A 14,551-nucleotide genomic window follows, 5' to 3' on the forward strand; every position below is an offset into this window, starting at 1 on the left:
CCAAGGACTCTAGGAGCATTTTGAACTAAAGGGTAACTACAGTGAACAGCACTAGCTTCCTCAGAGAACCAAGAGACAGTATTGCCCAGTGGAGGACCCATGCAAAATAAACTATTCTTCAATTTAATAAGGTGAAAATCAGTATCTGTCATGTAAGGTTTTGAAAAACACTGGGAAAATGTGTGTGCAAGTATCTAAAACACAACCTGTGAAATAGTTACAACCACCAAAATAAGGAAGGCTTATTTTTCTATTTTACTTCAAAAAGAACAAATAAATTGGTCATCAGTCTCTGATATCAAATTCTGGATTTGCCGCATCTCCAGAAACTGTACAAATGGATAATAGCTCTTTTGTTTTGCTTAAATTATTTATAACATGTATATCACATAAGGAAAATTCACTTCATGCTTTGCTTCAGTAAAATGGAAAAAAAAGCTTTCTCTGAAATTGGCACTAAAGTTGTTTTAAGTTCTTAATAGCAAGGAGATACATCCAACTATAAGCAGAATGAACAGTCATAATACATATCAAATCAAAATTATTTCCTTTATATCATCAGCAATGAGTAACTCCAGAGGTAGTATGGCAGAAATGAGCATGGATCCTATCAGGTCACAACCAATGAAGAAATTAAATTTATTTTTTCTATGGTTTTGTCCATAAATTGCTTTACACATTTAGGACCTGAATAAAAACCACTCTCGGCAGAAATCTTGACCCATTAATTCAACTGACATATCAATTTACAACTTTCAGGACTGCAGATATAAAAATGTAAAGTATAAAATTATGTAAGTTTGAAATGGTTTTAATCATATTCATTAAAAATATTTACATTTTCCCCGTACTTACTTGACAAAACCCCTTGCAATATAATTCTACTCTAAACTTTTATTTATAAAATGAGGCTCATTTATGAGATTTCAATGAATGTTACACTGCAAATTACTTACATTCTGTAAAATATTTCAAGAACTTTTCATATCAAAGGTAGTTTATATTGGATTATTTGAAACCCAATAGTGCCCACAGATGAGCTTCTTATAATTCTTTTCATTAATGCTTGGAAAGCACTGTGAAAATGAAAAGTGCTGTTAAGTGCTATTATCTCCTTTAAATTTTAAATTATACTGTGTGCACATTGTGAAATAAACACATATGCAGCATGTCCATGTTTTGATATGTATTTTTATTTCCCTGCAGTTTTCACTTATCAAGAACAAGTAACAGGGAAAGTTGTCTGAACTAGTGCATAAACAAACATTCTGAAACACCACTACACGTATCTAATTTACAAGAACCGTATAAAAAAAGTCACTAAAACACTACACTATGAAGGTGTCCAACGCTTACAGTCAGACTTTTTTCCAACCCGTTACTTGCCTTGTAGCCACAGGAAAACTCTCCAAAATTGAAAAGACAATCTTGCCACAACCCTCCCCCCCTCCCAACACCTGGGATGGCTCGATATCTAGACTTCCAATAATTATTGCAATGATATAATGCAATACATACCTGGTAAAATACCCTTTATGTGGTGTGTTACAGTTTTAAAGCCAGTTAAAATATGCAGTCTTCAGATAAAATGTAATCCTTGAAAAATTTTCATATCTGCACAGTTTAAATGTGCTAGATGCATAATTTTTCCTAGTCCATTTTTCTGTGTAATTATTTTTTATAAACTGGTATTATAAATAGAAATATACATTCAAAATATATGGAAAAGTGAGTTACTACATTAAATTTGCATGTATCGATCCATCCCTTTCCCCTGCACAGTAATAGAAAATACTATTTTGCCTTGAACTTCATATTTGACAGTGAAATGCCACTAAAGTATTTACCAAAAAGTCCATCTAGTCAAATTGTGAAACAAAATGAACCAAGTGAAAACTTTACAGTTCCTTTAGAAAAAAATTACAAGAATTTCATTTCCTAGCTATGAATCTTTTAACTTTTTAGACACAAAGTTGGATTTATTTTTACAAGATACAAAATGTAAACATGGCAAAATAAATAGTTAAAACAAGTGATGCAGGATCCCATTTCATGCTCATGATCCCATTAAAGAATTATTTTTTAAAATCCATTCAGTTGCAAATTCAAGTGCAAAAGCATGATGATGAATATCTACTATTCAAGTAACAGAAATAATATTGATGATACAAATAAACTATTTTACAAGGTAGTGATTTTCCCAATTTTACAAAATATACATCATATATCGATTACACATCCGATATACTGTAGTCCAATTAGGTCCATTGTTATGCTCTGTGATCCACAGAGTGTCTGTCGCCTTTTGCATTCAGCTGGAATATGAATGACTGCACACCATCAGCACAGGTCAAAGCCACATGTTTTAGGTTATGTCACTTCCATAGCTACTGTTGTCTCTGCTATTCCATTTAAACCCAATCTTTCTGGTTCATGGTTCTCTCTATAATAAGGCAAAGAGTAAAATGAACATTAACATTCTCTAGAATATGATGCTACCGCTTAGTATTTACAGATACATTTTTATGTAACTACAACTAAACATGTACTTCCCAAGAATATTTCTATTTTTACAATTTCTATACAGGAATGAGAATGTTCCCCTTTACCTAAGAAATCCTATTAATTTCTAATTACTTGATTTCACCTATTAAGAAAGAAATTTGACATACTATTTCAGTATACGCCTGTGATAATTTACTTATGAAATAAATGACATAGGACAATCCAAGTTTTTTACAAAAGACCAAACTTATGATGCTCAAAAATGATAATCATTAGGAACACAATACTACTTAAATTGCTTTCTGCTATAATTTAATTTTACAGGTTTAAGGTTATGCAGTTATTAATCCATGCAAATCAATTTTTTTCTGATTCACTGTTCCCATGAATTAGTCTCGTAGAAAGAAATATAAAAAAATACATTATTCTAGACTTAGTTAATCCCAGAATATTCTCAATTTTAATATATACATAGGATATTTTAATTTCCCTTTTTTGTTTAAGGTTGAGGAAAACACAATTTTGATTTGAAAATTAAAACTCTGATGTGGAGGTTAATAAAATTCTAACCTTCCAGACTGTCTGAACTTCGAAAAAAGTAATGTAAGAGTTGCTGTAGGTTCTAAAATAGACTGATACATTTGGTTACCAGTTGGATGTGGTTTTCTCCTTGTGGTTTTACAATTCTAGTTGGCATTTAGACACCTACTAGTGACCTCAAACAAATAATGCAAGTCATAGACCTTTATGCTAACCAGATACTCAACATCTGTTGAAAACCAAGTCAATGAACAGATATCTACTACTTGAGCAGTAAGCGAAATAGGTCTTTTTCCTCTCACAGGACAGCCAGCAGAAAGGGATAGAATGATGCTTGAAACAACACACACACACCTTGCTATGCTGCTGATGGCACTGCTGGGAGTAACCTTTGGCACTCTGTCCATACTGGCAGCAACTGTGGCAAGTTTTAAGGCTGTTGGCGATGGTGCTGAAGTCCGTGTACTGATATGCACATTGACCGGAGAAACAACACTGACGTTACTGAGGTGCACTGCATTGGTCAGGCAAGAATTGTTCATGGGAAGTGTCTGAGGACTGCTCGTGCACAATGCTGGGATTAAGTGGTTTGTAGTGGTGTGACCAACTGTCCTGACTAGCTGTACAGCTGAAATCCCTGGGCTGGATGATAAAGCCATATTGGTGGAGTATAATGTTTTAGAGGTTCCTAAAGGAGAAAAAAAAAAATCATTCATGTCATGAGATATTAAACTCTTAAAAAATTAGGAGTTTAATAATAAAAATAAACCCAAACACCTGTATTCTAATTAAATGCCAATTTAACTTTCTACACAATAGCTTCTCCAAAAAGAGCTTCTTACCAGTAAGTACAACATACTCACCTGTTATAACCCCCAAAACAAAGATGCCCTATTTCTCCTAGCTTGCATAAAAGAGCTTTGCAAAGTATTCTGCTGCCCCCATATTTGGAAACTGTGTAACAGGATAGGGGAGTCCTCTCTAAAGGTTGAGGACAGGTAAACATGGTAGCTGGATTTCCATTAGAATTTACACATGTAAGAACATCACTAAGAAGGGGCAATCAGGATCGTGGGTACATGTAAAAGTAAGTAGAAAATTGAGGCCTGACCAGTAGTTAAAGGATGATGGGAACAATAAGTCTGAGGACTCGGGGTGTAGTAAGAAGCAGACAGTTTCAGTCATATTGTATTTCAACAGGAGTCAGTGAAAACAGGCCTATGAATATGTAAAAGTGGGAAGGAAAATTCAATTTCAAGCTCACTGACACACCATCCTGGATGATATTTGGCTTTTTATCAATGCATGAATAATTACACAATGATGGCTGTCAATTTGCTCGATTCCTTTCCTAAGATGTGAGACAACTGAAAACCATGGATGAAAAACAGGTAGGGTGGAGAGCTACATGTTTAGGTAAGCAGTAGGTTCAGGAAGAAATAGAAAGTAGGCTCTACGTGAATTCTAGAAAACATCCAGCTATTCCACCACATCTATCATAGAAATTACAGAATTTCTGAATTCTGAAATTCCAGAAGTCCTCACTGACTTCTTGTACAATGTTTTCCTTTTAGATTTAAAAGACAAAAACAAAACTCAAATCAGCAAGTTACAACTATGAGCTAGTAAGTACCACATGAAACCAAAGGCTTACCTGAAGGCTGGACAACACCGTTTATGTTGTTGTGGCCAGTGTTCTGTTCCTTGGCTACCTCACTGCGACTTGGAACAGGTGCACTGACCACTGCAGATGCAGCAAAGTGGGCGCTGGCTGAGTCAAGTGTTTTAGACATACAGTCAGAGGTGCTTGAGCCCTATAAAATGAACGAAATCAAACTCTCAATTTTTACGATGTGATTCCATGAACATATTAAGGGCAAATCCAAAAGGCTGTTGTCATTTTCATTCTGATCAGTTACAAGTGTTTATATTAAGAGCTCTATGGCTCCACAGACTTTTTTTTGACATATGAAGCAGGGAATTGACTAAAAACTGGGAAGCAAAAAACTATTTCTAAGAAAGAACTAGGGGATAAAAAAACCCAAACCTTTAATGTTCTATTAATTTTTCTAATAAGGGTTAATGAATACTTTTAAAAATACTTGACAACCTTGATACTATGGGCAAAATGAAATCACAGAGATGACTAATAGCCATTTTTGTCACAATGTAAAAAAATGTGTCTTGGCCTAATTTTGCAGTAGAGACTGAAAATACTTTAAGCTGGTTACCTAAGAGGCTCAGAAAAAGCAGATAAAGGCAAGTTTAATGGCCATTTTGCTTGATTTTATAAAATACTGGTTAGCATTTACAAACAGCCAATAGCCTTACAATGTGGGTCCAGTCCCAAATCCACCTGGATGTTATGGGAGTGTTGAGGTGTCCTAGGATCACTGAGATTTTCAATGCATGAATAATTCTATGGTGATAGTTGTTGATGACTGTCTGTGTACTGACACTTTGAGAATGAGCTGAGGAGGTGCTGGCCTCGGAGTTCACAGAATACAATGAAAATGAGTTAATCCAGTTGTTTTTTTAGAATTATGGAGCAATAAAATGTAAGACTTAAAATACTAAGTTTACTTTTTTTCAGATGGTTCAAATTTGAAATATACTTCTCAGTTACAGTTTTGTTTTTAGTGGCTTAAACAACAGAAATTTATCCTCATATAGTTCTGGAGGTCAGAAGTCCAAACGAGTCTTACAGGGCTCATATTAAGGTGCTGAAAGAACTTTCTTCTGGCAATTACAGTTTTATAAAGTATTTTTTTTTTCTTACCCATCGTGTCTTCATTTTGTGGTGCTTATGGAAAACCTCACTTGGTTGCATTTTTTTCTTCAGGGAAATGTGATTTAAAGGGGCAAGGGGCTAAGATTTATTCAAGAGAACTACTTTTTAGCTCATGGGTCACATTCACATGACACTTAAACATACAGTTTAGGAAGGGATTAGCCAAGTTAAATCATTGGAAAAAAAATTTTTTTGGGGGGGGGGGAGCAGAGGTGGGGAATGATGGTTCTAAGAGTATATAATTATTTTTATGAATTCTCATAACTTTTTAAAAAAGGAGTTATTTTTTCTTGTGCTCCTTTCGTAAAATATAAACCAGTCACTTAAATTATGTAAATTAACAAAAAAGACACCTAGATCTCACCTCCAAAACAGAGATTGGCAATATTAAGGTTATTTTCTGTGACTAGATTAAAATTAAACAGAACTACCTTATTTTGAAAGAAAAGAAGAGATATAAGCATGATTTAAAGACAGGTTTACCTGTGCTTTTGGATGTGTCTGTTGCGAGGAATGCTGAGATTGCTGTTTCTGCTGAAGCTGAGCAAGTTGCTGCCTTTGCATTTGAACTAACTGCTGTTGATGTGTCTGAAACTGCTCTTCTGTGATACCCCCTGTTACTGATAAAAAACATTAATTTCATAAATAAGTATGTTTTAAAGTACTTTTTACAATGCAAGTAGAATACAACATAAAATATTCCACAATTAAGATGAAAAGCAATTAGGAACCAATATACATCATCAGCAAAGAACTCAATAAAAATGACAAATCTTTCAGCAAAAGTAGCTTATGCTAATATTCATGACCTTATGCTAAAAAGAGTTCTTATATGTAGTTTTTACTGTACAACAGAGTTCTAATATATGAATTCTACCATTGACTCAGACAGTATCTTTGAGATCACTCTTAATTCTCTATATTATGGTAGCTATGTAATGAGAAACTTTGATTTATTAGTGCAAATAATAACAATGACTATGTTACAGTCATAATAAGAAAGCATGACCACCTGCAAGAAGGTATATCATTCTGACTGCTAGTTTTCATCTATAACACTGAAGTGAAAATACCTTTTTTCTGACTACGAATCAGAGTGGAAGACAAAGATGTTCATCTAACATAATCATAAACCATAGTTTAAACCAATAGATAAAATGCCTAAAATAAGTCTTATCTATAAAAATATGGGCTAGAAATCAGAGAGGTGTCCAGAAAATTAAATATACAATTTATCTTCAAATGTAATCAATTATGGTATAACTGTGTTAAAAGTTAGTAATTTCAAATAAAAACAAGGCATCTAAAACTTTTGTTAAAAGATTAGTGAAGACAAAGCCGTAATAGGAAATGTTTTTCTTAAAGAAATGTAAACAAGTTTTCATATTTAAGTAGATCACTGATAAAATGATTTAAAGGACACATAGCTATTTCCATAGAAGTTAAGTATGTTACCAGAGTTAATAAATATTAAATCACATCAAAATACATTTACTTCTAAAGTCATTTTACTCTATTTTTCTTCATTGCTTTCTTTCCTCTCCCAATTATTTCACTCGGTCAACAAGTATTTACTATCTACTATAATGCAGAATGCTGCAATAGGAGGTAAGAGTGACTACGGGGGAAAATAAATGAAGAGAGTCTCTGTTATAAAGTCCTTGGGGAGAAAAGAAAAAGTACATATAAAAAAATACCAACTAATACGAGAGTGGACCTTTAAATACAATTGAGCAATCTAATCAATATGACCTAAAAAAGTTTAGATAGGAGACTATACCCTTAACCTAGTTTACTTAACTACCTCCAAGTGTTTTATTTAGTAGGATCACAAATGGGAAATTAAATTTTTTTGATGGTAAATTACTTATACAACAAGTTATGTACAGTATAGTCTATTTTCTATGAAAAGGGAATTTGGCCTCAGAGATGGACAAAGCCCTTGGATATGCCCTCATTTCTGTTTCACATTATCATTAAAATTTGTATTTGACAATGAGGGAAAAACTGTTCTTAAACAGATAGTGATTTTATTTTTAGAAGATTAAAAATTTGGGGCTACGATAGTACTCATTCTAAAAGTGTAATATTACCTGTATTTTTGAAGTACACATTAGTTATCTTACTGAATTACCAACAAAATGAAATGTCTTTCTTTGCATATGTTAATTTCACTGCAAGTGTTCTATTTTTAAATGAAAATAAATATTTAATTCTAAATTTACAATCTTCAAAATCAAATGAAAATGTGAAGTATTCACGAATTTCCAGCTGTTTGAAAACCTTGGGAAAGAGATGAAAAATAGTTTATTAGATACGAAGGCAGGAAGAAAAAAATTAAACTCAAATAAATCTGTTTAAGTCCTATGTGTATAAGGAGTGCAGGAATGCAAAAGAAACAGACATGGAATCTGGTGTTAACATGGTCTACTCCCTCAGATCCAGCATTACATCTGTCCAGGGTGAAGGTTTACATTGTGGTAAAAAGGGAAGAGCCAAAATGGTTAAATTTTAAGTGAGGAATAAACCGAATTAGGAAAATATACTTTTAGTGGCTATTTTAAAATTGAGAGAGAAATGAGAATAAGGAGGATCTTTTTTTTCCCCCAAAACCTTAGAAGTTAAGACAATTATAAAATCTTACTAATTCGCAGTAAAGTGTGTATCTAAATTAGAAAGAATAAATTGCACCTTTTTTAAGTTAAAAAATTACTTGCGGCTGGTAGCCCATGGCTAACTAAGTGCTGCCAATTGTAGGTATTCTATTTGCTTTATGCTGATAAAATTGTCTGTTTGGGGCGATATGTGTATTTATCGCCATCTTGTTGAGACCATTAATCTGCTCAGGAACATCTTTTCCCATTGAAAACTCATAAAATCCCAACTAAGGCTCAATCCAAATGGTTTAAATTAATAGTCAGTGTTTCCTAACTTTGTAAAACTTAGGCTGACTTTGATACCAAAAATCTCATCTCTGGTTGAGAATCACTGTTAAAAACTATCTAGAGTTTTATAATATGGATATGCTTTTAAAAAGTTATTCATTTTTTTCTCTTCCTCCTCATTTCATTTATTATAAACAAAATGCTAAACAACAAGCTGGTGTTCCTCGTTCAGAATTTTCTAGAGTATTAGTTTCATTTCAACTCTTCACATAAAAATAGTAATAAAATGACATAGAGTTAGAACATGTACAAAGCATCCTTTCTGACTTGCTTTCATTTTGTTAGGGTGAATGGAAAGTGGTAAGAAAAGTATGGTTTTGATGGCACAGACAGAGTACTGAATTACCATTCTTGGGTTTGACTTACTGGTAGGTGGAACATGGTAATTTGATTGAAAGAACCTTTTCCACTAATTATTTTTCCTTTCAAAAATAACTTAAATTCTTTATAAGAGATTTACTTCTTACACTGATTTGGAGTCATCAAGAGGCAAGCTTCAAAATACGTAAGGAAAAAGTCCTAGTTACAGCGTGAAGAAATCTATTTAGGAATGAGATATAGGGTTGGAGCCCAGCTATGGGCAGGTGGCAGTGAGGTGGTAGTGGCGCAAAAGGGAAGTGGGAATGTACAGAAGATAAACCTTAATCTATTTCTGTTGTGTTGGGCCAACCTAAGTTATTTCCACGAGTGGCTCTTAAGTTGCTAGCTTAAAAGTGAAAATTCATGCTGATCATAAACCTACCCCTCCCCGCTCCAAGTCCTATTAGTTTAAAAGTATGCACAAATCTGAATGTTTGGTGAAGGTGGCAATGTTTCACTATTCCAGACAGATGGGAAGTATTTCTTTCTCTGAGTAAAGAGTTTTGGAAATTTCCCTGAGTAACATATTCTAATAGGTAGGTATACGTATTACAGAATTTTCCTTTTTATGTATGTAAATGTGTCATTCTGTACCTTAGTAACATACTTACACTTCTAAATATTTCATGTACATAACCGACAGTCTGCTTTTCACTAAAGCCCCTAACCTTTCAGGCTATCTTTTTATATGTGGTCCATTATCTATCTTGAATTTATCAGTTTGCTTTATTCCTCAGATGAATCCAGGTACCTTTTCTTTAGAACACTAGTCACAATCCTTGGAATGTTGATTCTTTTTTCAAAGGTCCTTGGCATTCCTTATTTCATCTTTCTTCACCTTTCAGGCATGTCGTTCCTATACATGGTCTGTTAGGTTGCCCAATTATCTTTCCCACCTAATGTGGTAGTAAAGATTATCTATCTATAAGTCAAAACAATGTATTATCCAGCATTTCTTCATCAACCAGGTAGAGGACTTTATTACAAAAATTTTTAAATATGCTTTATTGAAGCAATGCAGACTATATGCAATTTTTCTTTGTTTGTTTGTAAAGTCAGAGATGGGGCTGTACTGGGGGATGAGGGATGGGGAATGGGGTGGGAGAGGGAGATCCTATTTTAAACCTTCCAGGTCATAGTGAGGTATCAGGTGAAAGGTTAAATAAACCACTGCAACTATTCTGAGGACAAATCTCCCAATCCTTGAAAGCTGGCATTACCTGATGAGGACTATACACATCCTATAATGTGTAACTCTCACAACTAATGGCAAACTAACAAATAAATTGCAAAACTATGGGGTTAGAGAGGGTGGAGACAGGAGGTGAGGTGAGGGTGAGGAGAATGAGGAACAAATAAGATGTGAGAATAAATAAAACAAACTAAAGATCCATTTAAACTTCTGACATCGAAGCTAAACAGTTACAACTGAAATTTCAGTATTATTTCCTTTAGTAGTCAAACTAAACTCTTTTAATTCTTGAAGTCTGAATTCATTTCTCATCTTTGGAAGTGACCCTAACTTAAAAAACAAATCCTTGTGATGACCTTGGCCAGTTGTTAAAACATGGTTCTACTTATCCTAAAACTTTTATGCTTGCAAACATTTTATAGCGATTTAAGAAAGAAAGGGAAGGGAAACGGGAAAACCGAAAAATCGGGAATTTCTTTTAGAAAACTGTCCCAAATGTTGATGATTTTATAAACTGGTATTATTAAGATATTTGAAGCTGGTCAAAAAAGCTTCTGGTATCTATCTACTTAGTACACAAGACAAGTGAGAAAATAAAAAAATATATACTAATTTGCAATCATGCATTAGTCAAAATCAAGATTAAGCATAAATTAACCCAGCCCTTCAAACCTGAACATGCAAAGCTACTTTTAGATGTGAACTACATTTAACTGAGGTTTGGATTTAAGAACAGCATCTAAAGAGAACAGTTAAATAATACTGTACTCTCAAATGATTAAAATCGTATCATCTATTTACATAAAGGATGTAGTATTTGCCATGTACTGTAAACCCCTGAAGGTAAGGATTATTGCCTTGTAAAAATTTGCAACTTTTAAACAATATAGTGCTTGGCACATAATAGATCCTAAATAATTATGTATGAAAGTAATTTTCCTTGGTGACTCACTTGCCATTTTCAGCACAATCTATCTTTCCTTTCTGTCCAGATTCTATTCTTTGAGAATTTTTCAATTAAGAAAACATACCTTTATTTTTTTTTAATAGTTAACAAGACATGTCTTTTTGCTTTAAAACGAAGTCTTTTGTTTTAGTTCTGCTAAGACATAGAACACACATTTCAATTTGTTCTCTTTCAAGACCTAAACGTATGCTATCAAAAGTAATAGTTGGAATATACTTAGGATACAGGGATGACCTAAAAAATATTACCTAGGTTATTAACAACATACAAGTAAGAAAACTCTTTGCCACTAGTACACAAGTTCAAGTCTTTTCAAGAACTAAGGAACTTGTGATACAAAGTAGTATTACTGTCAAGTTTATCAATGCTACCATAAATTAAACCATTTATTTGCTGAATTTCCTGGCTGTGAAACAGACAATTCAGTCCTTATAATTTGTCTAGCTCAGTGATAATCTTTGCCAGGTAAAAATATAATCCTGTGTTAGCCTTGTTACTCTTAAAGACACATGCTTTCAGGACCAAGTCAATTAATAAGCAGAAGACAAAGTGAAAAAGACACACAGCTTAAAAAAAAAACTAAATATAGGAGGGTTCAATCCTTTTGTATATGTCCATCGAATATAAAAAGACGTCTTTCTAAAAGTTGTACCAATATCTTTTGCTTTAGGAAGATGAAGAAATTTCTATCAATACTGATTGAATTGTAAGTGTCTATTTAAAATTATCTAACCAGAACTGAGAAAACTATGTAATGAATATAACTGGTACGAATGGGTACTTAAAATTGCCACAGCTTTTTAATTATTTACAAAAGTGCTATTAAAAGATCTGTTTTATTATGCATTTATATACTCATGCCTAGTATTTTGAAACAAAAGAAATTCATTAAAAATGAAGACGATGACCAAAAAACCTGTGGCCTCGATGACTAAGCAGAGAAGAAAAACAAAATCCTTTACTCTATCAACAAAAAATTAAATATATATTTGAAAAAGATTTAAAAAATTAATTCTAATGTATCTTAGTTGTTGCTTAAGCCTTGAAAATTTCCAAAGGAAGAAACGGGACTATGTGGACAGTGCCAAAGAACATAAGATTGGAAAAATTATACAGACCAAAAAGACTTTTTCTGATGGTAGGGGAAAGGCAAAAGTAAAAAAATCTTATTTATCTATGATGCTATGATTTTTTAACATTGTGATATAAGTTCCCTGAGAAGTGCATATTATTGTGATATTTTAAAAATGTATTTTATGCTAATGTAGTGTAATAAAATTCTAGAGCTGATTATAAAATTATTTAAGTTACATTAAGTTTTATTCTGGATCACTAGACTACTGATGATACAATAATATGCAATAAGTATACATTTTCTGGAAAAGAGGTAAGTCGAATAGATCTGAAGTTTATCGAAAATGTATAGCAGAAAGCTGCAAATATGTGGTCATGCTCAAGTAGAGAAAAAACACATTAAAATCATTTTGGGGTATGATATACATTGGTGGAGAAGAAATTCATTCTATGGTTAAAATTATAAATGCCTACATTGATCTGTTTTTAAACTTCCTTTTTGGCAAAAATTATTTTGAGAACTTTTTGCTACAGAAATTCCAGTTCAGATAAATAATTTGAGTTGGATGGAAAAAAAGATCTTAATATTCATCAACTTCCTATTATCTTTAGATTTCTAAAAACCTTGCCATCACAAGATCATATTAGTATTTCTCCATTTCAGCTTCAAAAGCTCATTAAAGTTCACAGACTCATGAACTTTATATAACAAGATGGCATTTTCCTTACCTAAGTACGTTTAGGAGAAAATTAACCAACTAATTTGGAGAAATGATACGCCAACTCCCAATCATTCAAAAAATCCAATTTTCCACTATAAACTTTAAACAGATAAATGTCTAGTCAAGTCTGAAAATACACAGTTCAGTAACTAAAAAGATAGAACACTATTGAGACCAAATTTCAAGCTAAAATGATTTAAAATAATTTTTAAATGTTAAACATAATTTTGCATACTAAAACGCACCATCCAAGAAATAATTTAGAAATATATACGTTTTACAAAAAGAAAGGATATCAACAGTATAAGTTAAGTCACATCTAGTTCTGTCTTTGGATACTATGCATTATTTGCAAAGTACACATTATGAGAATATTTATAAATTATACATACTTGCATACAAATGACAGACTATCCATAGGAGGAAACAAATCAAAATTACATTTGATTAGATTCTCCAGATAGTATACATTATTTACAATGTACATGCAATAGAAAATATTAAATTAATTTGAACATGATGTGTCTCATAATGAAAGAAATTTTCTAATGTCAATTAGAGGTAAGTTATCAGAAAAAAAAATTATAACTATTCACAGGGAACTTCTTAAAAATCACTTTTTGGAAAGAAAGTCTTTAACAGTACTCTCAAGGAGCAATGCCCACATTTAAGCAAAGTTAAAACATTAAAATAAAAATTTTCTTCAACAAAAGCAGACAGTATTATGCTATGATGATTTGGTTGCAGCTTATAACCACTTTGCCTATAGAGCTCCCTATGCATTCTGCCTACGAATTCACCATACCAGGCACATACTTTGAAAATACAAGTCAGCAGTTTTATAGGTTTGAGGACATTTTGGTTAAAATGGGAACCACAATAATGAGGTCTAGTTTCTTAGGTTGGAAAAAAACACGTAGTAGGTTACGATAAAATTGCTATCCTCACTAGGATTATGAAAATGAACCTTCCAAATTTACCTTGAGAGTTTACTGAGTAGATAATCAAAATTAAGAAACAAAGAGTATAAGGATATACATTCAACAAAGTAACAGCTTACCTGATATGCCATTCTTGCTGGTGTTCAATAAAGCTACAGATGCTGCAGAGACTCTTTTATTGTTCACAGTCTGCCCTGGTTTTCTTGAGGTACATTCTTCACTATCACTCTCCTGTACATTTAGTAGCCTTGGCTGGAAACACTGTAGTCGACATGATCTGATATTGCTTAATATTTCAGAAAGGGACAGTCTATTTTCACAATGTTTATTGGAAGCATTGGTCCGAGAGAAATTAGAAGAAAAGTCTATAGTTTGGGAAGAGCTTGAAAAACCATTCAGCATTTCAGGGTCTATCTGTTTCAGGACTGGGTCATGTTCTGTGGATATTCGGTCCATTATGATCCTGAAAAGCAATATGAAACCAAGTATTATCTGAAAGAACTTAATAACATAT

General features: G+C 32.8%; 1 protein-coding gene across 3 annotated transcripts in view; it reads right to left on the reverse strand.

The window, feature by feature from the left end:
• Positions 1-535: 535 nt before the first annotated feature.
• Positions 536-14,551, reverse strand: part of EPC2 (enhancer of polycomb homolog 2) — a 103,442-nt gene continuing 89,426 nt past the window's right edge. For 2 of the 3 annotated variants that reach the window (XM_016151135.2, XM_016151137.2), the window contains 5 exons: positions 14,157-14,500; positions 6,320-6,456; positions 4,700-4,859; positions 3,400-3,733; positions 536-2,443 (listed from right to left, as the gene is read on the reverse strand). In XM_016151135.2, coding sequence (XP_016006621.1) covers positions 2,371-2,443; positions 3,400-3,733; positions 4,700-4,859; positions 6,320-6,456; positions 14,157-14,500 — 1,048 coding nt within the window. In that variant the 3' untranslated portion in view covers positions 536-2,370. The remainder of the gene's footprint in view (positions 2,444-3,399; positions 3,734-4,699; positions 4,860-6,319; positions 6,457-14,156; positions 14,501-14,551) is intronic. The other variant, XM_016151136.2, reaches the window with a different exon arrangement.

This window comes from Rousettus aegyptiacus, unplaced genomic scaffold (genome assembly GCF_014176215.1).
Source record: "Rousettus aegyptiacus isolate mRouAeg1 unplaced genomic scaffold, mRouAeg1.p scaffold_m13_p_2, whole genome shotgun sequence".
Classification (NCBI taxonomy): domain Eukaryota; kingdom Metazoa; phylum Chordata; class Mammalia; order Chiroptera; family Pteropodidae; genus Rousettus; species Rousettus aegyptiacus.